This window comes from Pygocentrus nattereri, chromosome 9 (assembly GCF_015220715.1).
Source record: "Pygocentrus nattereri isolate fPygNat1 chromosome 9, fPygNat1.pri, whole genome shotgun sequence".
In the NCBI taxonomy this organism is placed as follows: domain Eukaryota; kingdom Metazoa; phylum Chordata; class Actinopteri; order Characiformes; family Serrasalmidae; genus Pygocentrus; species Pygocentrus nattereri.
In genome coordinates, this window is record NC_051219.1 from 27,578,794 (window position 1) to 27,597,759 (window position 18,966).

The 18,966-nt window shown below is 39.9% G+C and overlaps 1 protein-coding gene across 1 annotated transcript in view; it reads right to left on the minus strand.

Annotated features, from left to right (window-relative positions):
* Positions 1–18,966, minus strand: part of slc9a8 (solute carrier family 9 member 8) — a 72,746-nt gene that overhangs the window by 17,115 nt on the left and 36,665 nt on the right. Inside the window, exons 5-8 of the mRNA XM_017698233.2 lie at positions 13,812–13,895; positions 13,156–13,257; positions 5,883–5,917; positions 4,518–4,661 (exon numbers count right to left, since the gene is read on the minus strand). Coding sequence (XP_017553722.1) covers positions 4,518–4,661; positions 5,883–5,917; positions 13,156–13,257; positions 13,812–13,895 — 365 coding nt within the window. The remainder of the gene's footprint in view (positions 1–4,517; positions 4,662–5,882; positions 5,918–13,155; positions 13,258–13,811; positions 13,896–18,966) is intronic.

Consider the following 18,966-nt stretch of genomic DNA (forward strand, 5'->3'; position numbering starts at 1 on the left):
AGTGTGATCAACTGTATCGAACGCTTTTGATAGATCAATAAAAATGGCAGCACATTGCTTCTTCCTATCTATGGCCATGTAGAGATCATTTAAAACCAGTGTGGTAGCAGAAATGGTGCTGTGTCCTTCTCTAAAGCCAGACTGATGGACAGAATGTTCATGTAGAAATGATTTAAGTTGACTATTTTTTAGGAGTTATACATTTTTAGCTAAACAGGACAATTTTGAGATTGGCCTGCAGTTATTTACATCTGCTGCCTCAGCTCCAGGCGAGTTGCAGGGGAGTTACATGAGCTATTTTCCAGATCCTGGGAATTCTGCATGATAAAAGAGAGAGATTAAAAATATATGTTATTTATCCTAAAATACCTCTGCCTGCTAAACACAGGAAGTAAGGGTCCAGTCCATACTCACCTGTAGTTTTTTGTGGATTAATAGTAGTAAGAAATTTAGCTACTATGATTGGAGAGAAGGGCTCTGTGGAGCAGTAGAGTTGTCAGTTTTATCTAACTGCAGATTCAAGTCAGCATTTTTAAAAATGTGACCAGCTGCAGCAAAATGTACGTTGAAAACTCTTGAATTGTTTTTAAGGGATTTTACAGTTTTCCAGAAAATCTGAGTGCTTGTAGAACTGGTAATCAGGCTGTGATAATAATTTGATTTGGCCTTTCTAACTGCAGAGGTACACCTGTTTCTCAGCTGTCTGAACTTAGTGGTCACTAAGACCAAGATCAAAGACTGCTGAGGCAACAATTCTGTCCATTTTGTTGGATAGAATTAAGTCTAACAGGGTAGATTTGGTGGGATTCTTTGGATTTGGGTGTGTTGATTCCATGATCAGTTGTGTGAGGGTAAGATTTCCACATATTTCCTTTAAGTAATCGGATGCATTAGAAAGCCGGTTAAGATTAAAATCCCTGAAAAGCAGCATTTCAGCAGCAGTATATTGTGACGAAAGAGTGGCTATTTCATCAAGAGCAGAAGAGCGAGTAGAGGGAGGCCTGTATATCCCAGCTAAAAACAAAAAAGAGTTATTTTACCCAAGGGACACTTTCAGAGCTATGAACTTGAAGTATTTTTCTTTGGAGATGGCAGTTATTAAGGTGGCTTGTATAGTTACTCTAACATAAATAGCTACTCCACCTCCTCTTGATTCTCCATCTATTCTAAAAAGGTTAAAATCATTTAAAGCCACATCTTCATCACTTACAGATTGCCTAAGCCAAGTCTCTGTTAGGATTAAAATATCTGGATCAGACTGTGCAATCAGGACTTTAAGCTGATCCATTTTATCCTTCTGGGGTGGGCTTCTAGTGTGAAGATGAATTATGCCTAAACCTTTTCTGTTGTTAAAACTCTCGAGTTCTGTTAGAGCATTTACTGCAGGGTTTTCTCCTGAGTGTAAAGTAATTGGAGTTAGATCAATAAAAATCAGATTATGTGCATGAATAAAACCATTAAAGGTTTTCACTTCTTTATTAATAATTTCTTTTTGATGAAGTGCTGGTCCTGGGTCTTCTACCCAAAACTACAGAGGTATTGGGAGGTATGTAATAGTCATCTAGAGTTAAAAACAGAGTAAACTATATTGTGGCCTAAAATCTGTAAACCCAGCCTATTGGGATGAATCCCATCAACTCTGTAAAAAGAAGGTCGGTTCCAGAAAAGGTTAAAATTGTCAATAAAAGTCAAGTTTTTTCAGAGGCAGGTTTTTTGGAGCCAGGTGTGAAGATTTAAAATGCAGCTAAAACGTCCTGAAGCTCTTCCCAGTGACGGAATTGGTCCAGTGATAGAACAGATTTACCACAGTCTTGTACAGAAGATACCAGGCTTGTGAAGTCCTTTTTAAGCAATTCTGTGTTCTGATTTTTGATGTTGTTACATCCCACAGTATTACCTCTTCACTGAGTCGCATTTCTTCAGATGACTGGGGAGCTGCTGTGTAATGGCAAAGACTTTTGCACCAGAGATAATGTGATCTACGGCTGTGCAGTGCTTAACATTTCTAATGATTGAGTCACCTATTATGAGCGTGAATGGAGGACTCTAGCGAGTCGGTCTAGGCTGAGGTGGGGATGGACGATGGGTTCGTTCCTCTGTAACCAGAGGTGTCGGGAAACGAGGGGTCAGCGCAGCAGAGTTCTGGTGCAGGGATCCGTGGTTTGGCTGTCCGTGTGGAAGCTGTGAAGGAGCTCGGCAGGGTGGCCGTGGGGGTCGAGATGGTCTGGGTAGGTAGGCAGCGGTTTGGCTGTCCGGCCGATTCCAGCTGAGAGGTAGAGATTCCAGATGGAGCAGGGATAAAGTTTATGGCTGGAGAGCTCACTCGGATGTTGTGTACTGACGATTGTTTGTCAGCAAAAGTTGCGTCTTCTAGCTCCTCCAACACAGAGAATCTGTTGCTCAGGTGAACCTTTCGCAGAATAGGGTGGCAGGCGGAGCGCCTACCACCACGCAACGGACCACGGCTCAGTCTGGCGTGGCGTGGAGCAGCACACCTCCCTGGCCTTGGATTTAGCTCCTAGCCAAGCAGCTGTTCGAGGAAGACTGCCCTCTAGCCCAGTGCTGATCACCTGAGTTGTAACCAGCAAGGAATCAAGGAGATCCTCATTGTCTTTGATCTGGTAAAGCACAGGTGCCTGACGCTCTGCTCTGACGCTCTGCTCTGATGCTCTGCTCTGATGCTCTGCTCTGACGCTCTGCTCTGATTAAGACCAACCACAGTCAGGGGGAGGTCTCCAAATAAATGATGCAGTGATTTAGACTAAATACTTTATGTTCTAACATGGTGATCAGAAGTTCTGTTCAACAAGCATTGTACACATATTGTAGGAACTCAAAGCTCTGCTTCACTGTGGACATAAAAGTGTGGTTTTCAGGCTCATCTCTGACAGCAAGACTTGCTGTCTGTCAAAGGTCAATAAAGGCAGACCTCAGAATTCCACGGCAAAGGTAAAAGTCAGATGGCAAAAGAAGAAGTCACACTTCCTTTCCCTTTCCCCATCTTTATGTAATAGTCTGTACGATTACACTACTCCACATTCACAGCAGATTTATTACTTGCTGTATCTGTCCACTCTTTCAGTTCCTTCCTCTTTAAAAGCTCTTACATCCACAACTAGGCCATACGCTCACACATCCAAGAATCAGACACACTTTCTGTTCCCACAGAATGTCTGCAGGCGGTATTCTTTCACAAAAGGGGAGAGAGAGAGAGAGAGAGAGAGAGAGAGAGAGAGAGAGACCAGCAAAAACTTGGCCACAGGCCACACCAGAACACGAGTAAATCTGGCACTTGCACAAAGACACAGCACTGGAACACAATGCAGCAGGTTCAGTATTCACTATACAGAGGACTGAGGAAAAGAACTAGTTTACCAGGACATAAATGATATGAAAATACATATTTTAGAGAACTAATCATGCTAATAACTGATAATATCAGTCTGTATTTCATAAAAAATACTGGTTTGGTTTCTGTTAATTAGGTCCCTTCACATAAAGTTGTGCATGCCCTGCTATCCTCATGCTAAGGGTTGGGTTTTTCCACGTTTTTGTTATTTTAACCATCATTGTGTTCTGTGTTTACCAGTTTAACAGCTCAAACTGTATGGTTATAATAAAGGTGATAGAGTGGGTACTTGGCCCTCTCCATAAGGACTTGCACTGAAATCATCAGAAATTTGCATTACAGACAGAGATGGAAAATAACACTATATAATAACTTAAATTCTGCACATAGTTCAACTGTGTTTATGTTACTTCAGCTTCCTGCCTTCTGAAGTGGTTGAAAATACAAGCATGTTTTAGCTCAGTCTGCCAATTCACGCGCCATAGCGGCGTTGATGCTAGCTTTAATTACAACAAAATAAATTTGTTGTTTTTTGAATGATCAGTTATTTTGTTTTCATTTTTAATATTTTAAATAACCTTTTTACTTTAAAAAGCCAAAGTAGGCTTTATTTATGTTTTAGTGACCCCATTAATATTTTAATAAATATTTTTCAGAGGTATCCTGGGAATAGTTACATTTGCTAGGCTACAAAGGACCAACTGGGTGAACCAAATTGCTACAGCACCGCCCTGAGGCAGACCAGCACTGCATCTTTAGTTAGTAACAAATACCAAAGATAGAATCTCTCTGATTATGGATAAAGCAGCTAAACAATGACCATTTCCTGAGTGTTTGTTTTCCCCTAAACGGACAGCATAGCATCATAATAAGTTTATTTTCAGGTACCCCATAGGAATTTGATTTTGCAACATTCAGAAAGTCCAAGAGGTTAGTCAGGAGGTCTAGGACCCCCTAGGATCCCCAACATTTCTTACCTTGCTTCAGGTTTAGGTGGTTTATGTTCCTATTTCTAGCACAGTTGTTTTATAAGAACACTGTTTTGCTACTTTGCAATATTTTGTTTTATAATAAAATTGGAATTTTTCAAGACAAGCCAAACATTCGGCAAACATTACACCTGTCGTGAACTAGCACCCACAGGTGACAAGGAAGAGGGAAAACGTACTTGGTCAGCACGATGGATACAGCATCATTGAGAATGCTCTCGCCAAAAACCAACATGTTCAGCACAGGGTCCACATTCAGAGCGTTAAAGATGGCGATGGTGGCCACAGGATCCACGGCTGAGATTAGCGAGCCAAATGCAAAACTGCAGAGAGAAAAACAAAGCAAGAGAGAAAGAGAGACAGAGATGAACAGATACGGACCACCTAACAGGAACATAATTATACAGAAGTTATAGACAAATTCAAATGACATACTTTGTTGATTTTGAAAATAAGTTAACACATCATCTACAGAGAACACATTAACAAATGGCATTTTTCTGCAAAATTTAGTGCACAAATTCATTTTATATTCAGCAAATAAACAGTAATTGTGCATTAAAATGTGCAGAAGTGTGTTCTCTGTACAGGATGTGTTCAACTTATTTTCACTTAGAAAACCAACAAAACGTAACTTATCCAGGGTGCTCAAACCTAAGCGTATGACAATATACACCGTTCAGGCATAACATTATGATCACCTCCATCTATGCTCATTGTCCATTTTATCAGCTCCACTTACTGTATAGGTACACTTTTACAATTACAGTAGCCCATCTGTTTCTCTGCATATTTTGTTAGCCCCTTTACCCTGTTCTTCAGTGGTCAGGACCCCCGTCGACCCTCACAGAGCAGGTTACTTTTTGGGTGGTGGATCATTCTCAGCACTGCAGTAACACTGACGTGGTAGTGGTGTGTTAGTGTGTGTTGCGCTGGTCTGAGTGGATCAGATACAGTAGTGCTCCTGGAGTTTCTAAACACCTCAGTGTCACTGCTGGACTGAGAACAGTCCACCAATCAAAAATATCCAGCCAACAGCGTCCTGTGGGCAGCGTCCTGTGACCACTGATGAAAGACTAGAGGATGACCAACCTAAACTGTGCAGCAGCAGATGAGCTATCGTCTGACTTTACATCTACAAGGTGGACTGACAAGTTAGGAATGTCTAATAGAGTGGACAGTGAGTGGACACAGTGTTAAAAAATTCCAGCAGCACTGCTCGGTCTGATCCACTCATAACAGCACAACACACACTAACACACCACCACCACATCAGTGTTACTGCAGTGCTGAGAATGATCCACCGCCCAAATAGTATCTGCTCTGTGAGGATCCTGACAATTGAGGGGGTCCTGACAACTGAAGAGCAGGGTAAAAGGGGGCTAACAAAGTATCAGAACAACAGATGATTACAGTCTGTAATTGTAGAACTACAAAGTGCACTTATATAGTAAATGGAGCTGATAAAATGGACAATGACTAAGGATCATAATGTTATGCCTGGTCGGTGTATATACGTAAGAGTAAGAAAATAAGGCATTCACCTGTCTGTCATGCTCATCTTGTAAATAACATCCGCCTGTGGGGGGAAAATATGAACAATTAAAAATATTTGTTATAAAACTGAAATTATTTTTAAATTATTTATTACATACACCCAGAAAACACCTGGAGAGACACTGTTCCTTTAATTTTTTTTGTTTTTCCTGCCCTCTCCTACAGCTTCCCCTCGTTTAATGCTGGGTCATAGCTAGAAAAAATAAAATGTTGTAATTTCATATGAATATTTTTGCCCATTAGTGGAGAAACTTGTGAACTTGTGTTTGCAAGCAGAAGAGGAGATATTTTATTATGATTTGAATCTGATGAAAAGTTGAGTAGTGGTGATTAATATTAATCAAGAGAAAAAAGCCATAAACTCTAGTCAAGGTTATTATAATCGACTGTAACATTTCAAAATCAATGCCATTGATCCACCACCTTTACACCGGCCCATTGTCATACCCAAATTCAAATTATGAGCAAATACGTGATAACAGAACAATTGCATAAAAAACAAAACAAATAAAAACTGTCAATCAGTAACAATGAAAAATGGTGTGAATTAAGTTTAAAAAGTATCAGGTTACCAAGGCATTCTAAATGTACACTGAATGTTTTCTGAATATGTTCAAATACTATAACTATACATTACTAAAGTTTGGAAAGTTTAAAGAAGGTAAATTAACAGAATAGGCTCCATGTTATGTTTTATTTTTATCTAACATGTTAAACTCAGAAAATAAACAGTAACTGTCCATTGAAACACACAGAAGTGTGTTCTCTGTCAGAGATGTGTTACAAAACAAGTAATTTGACTAGAGCCTCCTGAACTTTTGCATACCACAGTATGTTAAGTTCTTAAATAATGAATTCTATACCATAATTATCTGTTTATTATGTGTTTATAACCATTTTTGTCACGTTATCTGCCCTGAGATCAAATTTGAAATACACAAATATACATTTGAAATTTCTTGACAATTTTCTTATATACACACACATATAAACTATAAATCCAAACATTTACACACACACACACCGTATTATTTGTAACATGTGAAGTTGTACAGGACTAACATATTAGCATCATTTTATGTATGTACAGGAATATTAATATAGCCTTCCACAAAAAAAAGGTCACACAGTGTTTTCCTAAGGGCATTTGAGAGGAAATGAGTGAATGTTCAACAATGAGGGAAACATGTTATCTGTGCATCTCTTCTACTTTAAGGAATGTTAATTTCACATTTTTGGTTGCACTCAACCCCCCACCCCCCACCCCGTTTTCTTCCTCTGCATTTCCATTAAGGGACGTGTTGAGGTGCTTAATCATAAAGTTGATAAAATCATACACCCTCTAATTCACCGCTAACTGGTTTATAAAGTGCCCTGGGAATTCTGGGTTTATTTCCTAAAATAAACTTCACAGGAAGAAACGTCACAATAAATTATAGATACTTTACATGGAATGTTCCTTTAGCACACTTTACACAACCGCAGAACCATTAAGCATTGATTTATTTGATTTATTTATCAGGGGGGGTCCCACTGAGACAGAAAGTCTGGAATGGGAAACCCTGTTTAACACAGTACATTAGACAGGAATGTGCTCTGGTCCAACTGCCCCTTAGAATTTCCAGCTTTAAATGATCAGATATTTCTGACCATAAACAAAGGAGACATTCAGCAATAAACTGTAAGGAGAAATTGGCCAGTTCTTGCAGTCTACTTCTCACACCTTACAAAGTCCTTGTGTTATCAGTGCACCATCTTAGCCTCTTCTTACCTATGAAGGAAATAATGGCCATCCTGTGTAACCCTAGGACATCAACCTCTGGCCTTTCAGGAGATACAACAGCAGAATAATGTAGTGACATAACACTGCCTGTATAACAAGACTGAAGCAATCTATTTTTTTTCCATGAGACATGCGTGGACACACCTACATTTACTTTCCTAAATTAAAAAAGGAATCAAAGTCTCCAACACACAATGCAGAGGACACAAATACAACCACTGAGCACTGGGTCATCCCACTCCAAGCACAGTGCGTTGTTATAAAATACAGTTAGCTGTGGACAATATGATGGTGTGTTATCTTTTTTGTGATAGATCACAATATGTGTCACAAAATACCTTACTGACTATACAATGGGTATGGTCAGTAGACTGAACAACTACATGGATCATGAAATAAAGGAATAACCCACAAAAAACTGTGTCATTGTGATTTTATCAAGAATAAGGTGTTTTCTTAAAATTACATGAATTGGAGTAAAACCCAGAAGACCAGCTTTGTTGGTAGCTAGTTTCAAATGATCTAAGAACATCATTGATGGTCCAGGTGATGGCTAGACCAGGGGTCCACAACCCAAATGTTAAGAATAGCCATTTTGTACTTTCAGTAAAAGCACCACCTTGGGAGCCACAACATTTTATGTCACTTTTACGATCTTGGCTGTAAAAATGTCTCATGAGACATAGTATGTGCTAATGTCCAAGTATAGGCTTAAAAAAATATAACAGAAAAATAAAACTAAAAAATAGCTGCTTTTCTCACATCTCCAGCAGGAAACTTGTCCAAAAAAGTAAAATATTTACTTGTGAAATGTCTTCTCATTTGTCATCGTCTGGTTCGAATTTTCCTGTTCCACCTTAAATGATGCCTGAGGCACCAGAATGTAACTGTTGTGCCATTTAAGGTGGAATGGAAAATTGCGAACAAGACGCTGGTAAATGGAAAGCTGACTTCAGCCTCGTGACTTTTTAGTGTTTGACAATTTCTCGTTGCAGATTAAACGTATCAGGAAACCAGCTCGAGTGATTACAAATTCAAATAAGCTCATTTGTCACTAAATTATAGATGTTAAATCTCTCTCTTTACCTTTTTGAAAGCTACTAGCTAAGTGAGATTGTTGTCTGGATTGATCCAGCAAACCAGCAGTCTGCATACCAATCTTCAGGGTTAAAGGGTGAATTAGCAGTTCTACATTAACTCCAACATTTAAGATCATTTATTGTTAAAACTGTGTTAGAACGATCAGCAGAGCTTTATTTTGAGGATTGTTTTATTTCACCTAAAAATCTAGTTCTGCTGTGGAGCCGCAACAGAGGCTGAACTACAAAATATCATGATGCGCGTTGTGCATTATGAAAAGTAATTCAATGTCATATTTTTAATATTTCATCTACCCTTAGGTACTCTATATTGCCAAAAGTATTCGCTCATCTGCCTTCACATACATATGAACTTGAGTGACATCCCATTTTTATCCATAGGGTTTAATATGATATTGATTAGGAGTGTTTATCGGAATTTTTGACCATTCTTCCAGAAGCGCATTTGTGAGGTCAGACTCACAATGGTGTTGGATGAGAAGGTCTGGCTTGCAGTCTCTGTTTTGGTGCTCTACTGGGTTGTGCAGGCCAGCCAAGTTCTTCCACACCCAATTCACTCATCCATGTCTTTATGGACCTTGCTTTGTGCACTGGTGCACAGTCAAGTTGGAACAGGAAGGGGCCATTCCCAAACTGTTCCCACAAAGTTGGAAGCAGGAAATTGTCTAAAATCTCTTGGTCTGCTGAAGAGTTCCTTATACTGGAACTAAAGGGCCGAGCCCAAATCCTGAAACTCCACACCATAATCCCCCTCCACCAACTTTACACTTGGCACAATGCAGTCAGTCAAGTACCATTCTCCTGGCAACTGGCAAACCCAGACTCCTCCATCGGATTGCCAGATGGAGAAGCGTGATTCGTCACTCCAGAGAACACGTCTCCACTGCTCTAGAGTCCAGTGGTGGCGCTTTACACCACTGCATTAAATGCTTTGCTTTGCGCTTGGTGACGTAAGGCTTGGATATAGCTGCTCGGCCATGGAAACCCATTCCATGAAGCTCTGCACTGTTCTTGAGCTAATCTGAAGGCCACATGAAGTTTGGAGGTGTGTAGTGTTTGACTCTGCAAAAAGCTGGTGACCTCTGCAGACTATGCACCTCAGCCTCGGCTGACCCCTCTCTGTCATTTTATGTGGCCTACAACTTTGTGGCTGAGTTGCTGTCATTCCCAATTGCTTCCACTTTGTTATAATACCACTGACAGTTGACTGTGGAATATTTAGTAGTGAGGGAATTTCACAACTGGCTGCCTGCATGCCTAGGTGCTTGGTTTTATACACATGAGGCCTTGGAAGTAATTGCAACACCTGAATTCAATCATTTGAATGGGTGAGTGAATACTTTTGGCAATATAGTGTAGATGAAATAGTGTAGCTATTTACAGATGAGCAGCTCTATAACCATGTCAAAAAGAAACTTCATAACAGCCATAAAACTTTGGCTACTTTGTGAAATTACACCTTTAGAATGTATGTATGTAAGTGCGTACACCTGGCTGTAGCTCCAGCTGTACAGGCCTGAGAGTGACTGACAACATAAACATATGAAGAATGGCCCGATGAATTAGAGCATTCTGACAGTGCTTTTTCTGACCATTTCAAATGAGCTTCCATGAAAAGACATCCCTCTTCACACTACAGCAAGAAATTAGAGCCAAAAAATCTTAGCACAGCACAATTTTTCATATCAATTGATACTGATGAGCCACTTCTTATTATAATAGAATAGCTTCTATTATAGGTTTGGCTAGATTTGCTCTCCGCCCCTAGTAAGTACAAGATATACAGCACCACCAATTTTTGTATCGTTACATCACCCCACATCCCTATATAACACTTTTCCAAATAGTACTTCAGGCCTTCTCACATCAAAATGCACCATAGATTACAAATTAACCTAAAAACGTGTGGGATGTGTGTTTACTGAGGTTATAGAATACTTACCAGTGACTTACAGAAAACTACTGCTCCTAAATGGCAGTAGAAAACGTCACATAAAAATATTACCTGACCAAGGAGGTAGATTCCAACAGCCATTCCAATTACAGCAAATAAGGTACACTCTCAAAAAAAGGCATGTAAGAGGCAGTAACCCTCTTGCCACTGGGGTAGTACCCTCAAAGGTACTTCTCAGTACTTTTAGTAAGGGAACATATCTGTACCATAATCCATTGAAATGATATTTTCTAAGTTGTATTGACTCCACACAGACCATCTCGTCTCCAGGCTTTTTATTTTCTTGTTCTGTTTTAAAACATTAGGTCATAAAAAGGTGTGTACATGTACTTTTGCACTGGGAGAAACTTACATAAGGTCCAGAATTGGAACTTTAAATCACTGTTGTACCTTTGAGGGAACATTTACATTGTTTGAACCTTGATCAACGGAAAATGTTCCTGCAAAGTACCTTTATTTCTAACAGTGCAATGGAGCCGAAGCAGTACCAAGTAAAGTACCATCAACTTTGTCAAATGACACAAACCTACATGAACAATACTGATAAAAGTTTAACTTTAGAGGAAATGTTACCATTGTATCCCTCAGGCTCATCCTTTGGTTTGCATTCAGTTTCAAGCCTGTTCAAGCTGTATTTCATTTAGGCTGTTCTCGGCTAAAAATGACATGAAAGTTTGACTTCTAGTGACGTTATTGCATTTTGGATGTAAACTTCCAAGTTGACAATGGTGACACATTCCAAGCTACAGGGAACCTAAATTCATGTTTTCTTTCTAAGAAGGTTAATCTTGCCGTTGAGGGCACACAATACAAATGTACAAAGCATGTCCTGTGGATAACTTGCCAATGCCCCCTGGATGACCAAAGTATTAAGCCAAAATACTTCTTGTTCAAACTAAACCGCTGGACTAAATCTTGGGTAGCACTTACATAAGCATTACCCTCACCAATCACAAGGCTGATGTGGACTGTCCTGCCTACACAGCTTTAATTAAGCTGTTTCTTTGTGTTCGAGTTGGAGAACTTCACTACGAGAAAGCTAACAACCAAGCGAAAGCCAACCCAGTACACACAACCACCAACCGAGCTTTTCTGTCTGTCGCCAATCTATTCATTTGTCCATTTGTGTATCTGTTAACATTAAAGGCCTCTACTTCTGGCTACACCAGCATTTCCTGAATGCACATCCAGCAATAAAATAAATAAAATAAAATAACAAAATACATAAAGTTATTTAATATATCACCAAATAAAATATGGATAGTGTTTTTTATTGAGTGGACACAGCAGGGTCTACAATACCCCTGGCATAGGCACAGTTTTACTCATTTATCCCTACTTTGCTCACACTGTTCAGCCCAGCCTCCGTTACATAGCAGGGGTTGGCTCTTTTACTGCCCTGTTGCGGCTCCACAGCAGAATTAGATTTTTATGTACAAATAGAATAATCCTTCTTTGCTTTAAAATAAAGCTCTGTAGATACATCTAACACAGTTTTAGCAAACAATTGAGTTAATGTATAACTACTTTTTCAGAAACATGAAACCCTGAAAATTGGTATGCAGACTGCTGGTCACAAGGCAACGTAGAGTCTTGTGCTAGTAGCTTAAGAAAAGGCAAAAGGAAAGATTTAAGAAGAACACTGATCATTTTAGAGATGAATGGACTGGAATTTACATTTATAATCACTCCTGCTGGCTTCCTGATACATTTAATCTGCAACGAGAAACTTTCAAACACTAAAACATCGCAATGCCACAGCCAGCTTCTCTTTTGCCAGCTTATTGTAAGAATTTTCTCATTCCATCTTAAATGGTGCAGCAGTTACATTCTGACGCCTCAGGCAACATTTCAGTTGGAATGGGAAACTGAAGCTGGTGAACGTGAAGCTGACTAGCCTCATAAAAAGAAATTTTAAAAGAAATTATTCTACATTTGTGGAAATGTTTCCTGCCAGAAATGCGAGAAAACGAGCTATAGCTGAACTAAAGCCTAAAGCAGAGCAAACTGCGTTTTCGTTTATATTGTTTTTTAAGCCTAGACTATGATGTTAGCACATGCTGAAACATATTTACAGCCAAGACGCTAAATGTTACTTCAGTAAAATGGAAATAAAATGTTGTGGCTCCCAAGGTGGTTTGATTTTTGTTGAAGGGACAAAATGGCTCTTCTTAACTTTTTGGTTGTCACCCCTAAACTATGTAGATGTTTAGGAAAAGCAATGACTAAATTAAGATTTAAATTTTACTGAGCAGCTGAACATATTGCATATGGAAGCAGCTCCCTTGCCGTTGTCTGAATTAGCAATAAGCATTACTGACATGGTAAAACTACATACCCCACATCCCTATATAAAACTTTTCCAAACAGTACTTCAGGACTTCTAGTGCCAGAATAAAGCTTCAAATAAAAAAAAGGATTACCTGGCCAAGGAAGTAGATTCCACCGCCAACAATAAAGGCAGAAATAGCAGTTCCAATGACAGCAAATAGGGTAATGGAACCGATGTTTTGGAAGAAATTGCCCTGGGGAGAAAGAATGACGCACCAGAGTCAGTCCCTGACTCCCAAGCTTTCATTTTAATCAGCTGATGTTAGAAATGACGTGAATCTGTCCACATCCATTTAAAGCAACTTGCTGTCTCTAAGAGACTCCAGTTTTTCTGCCATGAATCCCACAGTTATCTATGAAAATGGACAAATGTGCTTTGCGGAGGTTAAAAACAGCAGCAACGCCCATGCAGAAACCTGAATTTTGACTGTACCTTTCTCCATATTTATAGGACAAGTTTCAGAGACCATATACGCAAGTCTATCTGAGATTACTGAACATGTCTTTGAGGCAGTTGTGCAGTAATTCAGACATGCACAATGTTAATTTGCACAAAGCTAACATGTGGAATTCGTTTCCATTACTTATTAGCTTCATTGGGCTCAAAGCTCCAAACTAAAGCAGGAAACTTTAGCCACCAAACATGCCTTGGCTGAATGACTACACTTGGGGTAAGAAGGAAAACAATACATCTGATTTTTGGACAAACTATTCCTTTAATATAAATAGCACAGGGCTGGAGGCTCACCTTGTGCAGAGAGTATCCTGACTCAAAGATGATTGGTGGCAGCAGGAGAAGGAAGAACATGTTTGGTCTGAACATTTCTTCTTCCTGAGAGAGAGAGAGAGAGAGAGAGAGAGAGAGAGAGAGAGAGAGAGAGAGAGAGAGAGAGAGAGAGAGAGAGAGATGTAGTCTATATTACAATCATTTCAGTGTGAGGATGCACAGCCAAGAACAGAATCAGCAGATTTTTGCTCCAAACATGCAATAGACAGTTTATTGTAATGATCTGCTTCAGTTTTATGATGTAAATAACATGACCACCAAAATGTTGTAGCATCACTGTACACAACTCATTGGGCAGTTGCCTCTCACTTTTGATGTAGTGCTTTATTTGATTTTATGTTACTTAAGCAGGAAACTCTTAAAATTTTAAAAGCCAATTTGGCCCATTAAAAATCAAATATGTTCAGTATATTATCAACAAAAAACCAGTAAATATTAGCCATCAGCTAATTTGGTTTCACCTTTGTTTTCACCTCAGCTTACGCTACAAGCCTAGTCATACCATACTTAACCTCTTTTCAAAGAGTAGGTTAGCTGATACCACACATGACAAAAGTGATACTGTAGTAAATCTATATGAGTGTAACCTGGAGTTTGTTCATGAGCGCTTTTCTGCAATGCTACACATGTTATATGGCTGCATTCTGCACTACCCAGAACACAACAATAGAATATACCCAGTACCAGAGATGCTCTGGCAGCGCAGCTCAGCCAAGGCAAAGTGAAAACATATTAAAACCTCAAATTCTCTGTATGCACCATAGAACACCTTAGACTTCAACTTTCACTCCCACATCGGTCACTTAGCTTTGTGCTATTCTCTAAATCAGTGTACTCTCCTCTAAAGGGGTGTCATATCACTGCAGGTTAGCTATAAACAAGCCTGAGCTGTGGTGTGGTTCATTTAGCCTGCTGACTCATTTTCAGAACCAAGCCTGTACTGTGATGAGTGGCAATGTAGGTCTGTGGCATGTTTGCTAAGCTAACGTTAAGGTAGCCTATCTGCACCACATAACAGGTTTAATTGTGCCTTTCTGTCCCTTCAACGGTTATGCAACTTCACTCTCAGATCTGAATCATTATTTTTCATTATTTAAAAACTTGTCAGTTCTTTAGTTAGCCAGAAATGTACATGTTCTGTAGCAGGCAGAGCTGGTTGCATGCTAGTGAAGCTAATGCTAACCAGCTGCTCTCCCCCATTAGCAGCACTGTTTTACATTCAATTGTTTGAAAGATGGTTTGACATTTATTGAATGATGGTTTGAAAATCGTGCACTGTGTTCACTTATATGTTAACCATGTAAAGTACTTTTGGATTTTGAAATAATGCTAGACGAGATGGCAAAAAGAGCTACAATTGCTTTGTAGTTTAGCTGGTCCACTAAATAGAAAGTCAAGCTCATACCCCTCTGATACCTTCCAAAACACAAATCTCACTCAGGACTGACGAGTCTGCGTGTAATTGTAATGCTTTATACAAAACTTGCATGGATGCACAGCCATTCACGTTGCATTGAAATGAGTTAAGCTGATTAGCCAGCCTGCTATCTCTCTCTGTCTCTCTGCTTGGCGGCTACATGGATCTCTGAGCCTGAGCTCAGCTTCTTCACCTGAATGTTGGTTAAAAGACAAAATTACATTTAAAAATTCTATGTTACTCTTTTTAAACATTCCTTGCTTTCACTAACATGTCTACTAACATTTATATCATTCGAAGAAAAGCAGCCTTTAGCTGACTACCTGAGTAAGACATGATTTTACAGCCTCAGATCTATTGAAATGTAGCTGCCATTGTGTTTTTAAGACAAATATCGGAGTCTAAAGCATTAAAAAACAAAACTTCCAAATACTAAATAAGTAAACAAATACCAACTTATCAAATAAAAAATAAGCTATTTCACTCAATTGGGCCAGCCCTGGATTTCCTGCACTTCCATGATTCATAAAAATGACTATTATGTGGAAACCAGTACTAGGCCACATTTCCTGCTTCCCAGCTGTATAACACCAAAATAGCAAGAAAAAAAAATGGTTTTATGCTGATGAACAAATGGGCTGAAAACTATGCTGATCTCATTTCCATGACCACACACACTTACTTCACACACAGACCCACAGACTCCGCTATCTTACTCATCACCCAGAACATTTCCAACTCATTTACTCTTCCCGCACGCTGCGAGGTCGTGTCCTGTTCTTTTTTTCCTCCAGACCTGCTGACCGACATCCTGTTTCTGCTCAGACCTTCTACTCAGACTTTTAACCTCCACCTTCAACCACAGGACATCTGCCACGTCCACAGACTACAGACAGTCCACTCCAATTCCAGTAATGAGCGACAACAACTCTGGGCTCCCTAACATTGTCACTCGATCAACTATCTGCATTTCTCTATTTACGGATTTACTTTTTTTTTTTTATTATTATTTAGTCGTCCCCAATTCCACTCGCTACTTAGGACCCCATCCCCCCCTACCCCCCCGCCCCCGGTCACACTAAACTATCAATGCTAGGAGGGTGAAGGCTTACACAGGCTTCCTCTGAGACCTGGGAAACCAACCACTGCTTCTTTTTGAACTGCCACTCATGAAACGTCACGGGACAGCCGACCGCGCTCAGAGGAAAGCGCCAACCGCCAGATCTGTTACGTCAGCTAACAGACATCTGAGCTGACTAGCATCACGTTGAGTGATGGGGGGCGAAGGGGGCCATCTTACCCACCCAGAGAGAGCGAGACCAGTTGTGCTCTCTTGGACTCCCGGCTACGGATGGCTGTAGCATCACCAGGGATCAGACTTGCAATCTCCTGATGATGGGGCCAACGTTTGGACGGTTGCGCCACTCAGGAGCTTACAGATTTACTTTTACAAATGAATTAATAACAACAATAATAATTCACAGAAAGGCATCGCTTTCAAAATGGAGCAGCTGCACACGAGCCTGAGGTCACCATGCCCACTGAAAAGCGTGGGCTAGAGTGACGGAGAGGGTAAAGACAGAGTGAGACAGGAAAAGAAGACAAAATCAGACAGAAAGTAGAGACAGCAAGAGACAGAGAGAAAGAGCTACCAAGAAAGAGACTGAGAGACAGCAATTTATACAGCATGAGAGACAGTAAGAAGAGAGAGATAGCCAGAAACAGAGAAAGAGAGAGAGCAAGAAAGTGAAAAAGAAAAGAGAGAAAGAAAGATAGTGGGAAAGAGAAAGAGCAAGAAAAAGAGAAAAAGATAGTGGGAAAGAGAAAGAGAGCAAGAAAAAGAGAGAGGGCAAGAGAGAGAGAAAGAGACTGAAAAAGAGAGCAAGAAATAAAGAAAGATAGCAAGAAAGAAAGAGAAAGAGCTAGAAAAAGGGACAGCAAGAGAGAGATAGCAAGAAAGAGAGAAGAATAAAAGAGCGAGAAGAGAGAAAAAGAGAACAAGAGAAAGAGATAACAGAGAGAAAGAGAGATAGCCACAAAGACAGAAAGAGACAGCGAGACAGATAGAACAGACAGCAAGAAAAACAGAGCAACAGCAAGAAAGACAGAGATAGCAAGAAACAGAGAGAAGAGTGTAGCAAGAGAGAGAGAGAAAGAGAGAGAGCTATGTATTAAGATATTGGAGGTGTGTGTCTGTGGAGGCTCTGTAAGAGCAGCGTGTATCATACATTCCCACTGCTGAGACATACGCTGTGCTCTCTGCCCGTCAGCTCTGCTTTTTCATGCTAGAGCCGCTCCGGGTCTGCAGCCCTCATGCGGAAGCTTCACCAGATTCCCTACATTTCATGAGTGATTTCTTGCTTTGAGAGTACAGATGACCTCTTCTGCTATCTGCAAGCAAAAACAAACCCTGAACCTAATATTTCTACAGTATCACTCAAGAATATGCAAATTCGTACAGCAAAACAGTAAAAATGCCCATCTCTACATCACTACATATTCAGGGATGGATTACTGATCAAGTGATTGGCGTCAGGGGTCATTAAACTACAAGGCCCAGAGGGGCTCACACACTTGGAGCACATCCTTTTAGCCTATACTAGCCCATTAGAACACACTGAGACCTATTTACAGCCAAGATGGTAAAATGGATATGAAATGTTGTGGCTCTCAAAGTTGTTGGATTTTTATTGAAAGGACAAAATGGCTCTTAATAATTGGGTTGTCAACCCCTGTGCATCTTAGCCATTGATCTACAGGCTAATAAATAGAGCCAGGATTAGTGTGACTCTTATTTAGGCTGTGTTATATTAACATAAAATGATTCTGGAATTTTGCTAGACGAGACAACAAAAAGTGTCATGAGTGCAGTTTAGCTGCTTTACTGAATAGAAAGTCAAGCTCATACTCTCACTCAGGAGCGACGAGTCTCTGTGTTATTTGAATGCTTTATACTAAACATACATGGACCTACAGCCATTCACGTTGCACTGAAGTTAGTGAAACTGATTAGAAAGCCTGCTATCTCTCTCTGTCTCTCTGCTTGGTGGCTACATGGCTCTTTGAGGTTAAACGACTTACTGAGCTCAGTTCCTTCACCTGAATGTTGTTTAAAAGACAAAATTACATTAAAAACAAAAGATGGAATTTTTTTTATGTTCTTTGCTTTCACTAACTTGTCATGTTTCTACCGTTCAAAGAAAAGGGGCCTTTAGCTGACGTTACCCGAGTACGCCTCAGGTCTATTGAAATGTAGCTGCCATTATGTTTTTAAGACAAATATTGGAGCCTAAAGCATTAAATAACAAAGCTTCCAAATACTAAATAAGTAAACAAATACCAACTTATCAAATAAACAATGAGCCATTTCACTCATTTGGGCCAGCCCTGGATTTCCTGCACTTTCATGACTCTTCATGAAAATGACTATTATGAGGAAACCAGTACTAGGCCACATTTCCTGCTTCCCAGCTGTATAACACCATAGCTGTATAGCATAAAATGTGTCTTGAGTAACCCATTCCGTTCATTCTAACGATGATTTGAAGACTACAGATAAATAACTGCAGTATGTTATTCAACTTCCTAGATGTTGTAAACGAAATCAGAACAGCTTGCATCAAAAAATACACCCCAAAGCACTTCAAGAACCTGCCACCTTCAGGATTCACCATCAGTTGTTTTGTTTTTTTAGTCTTT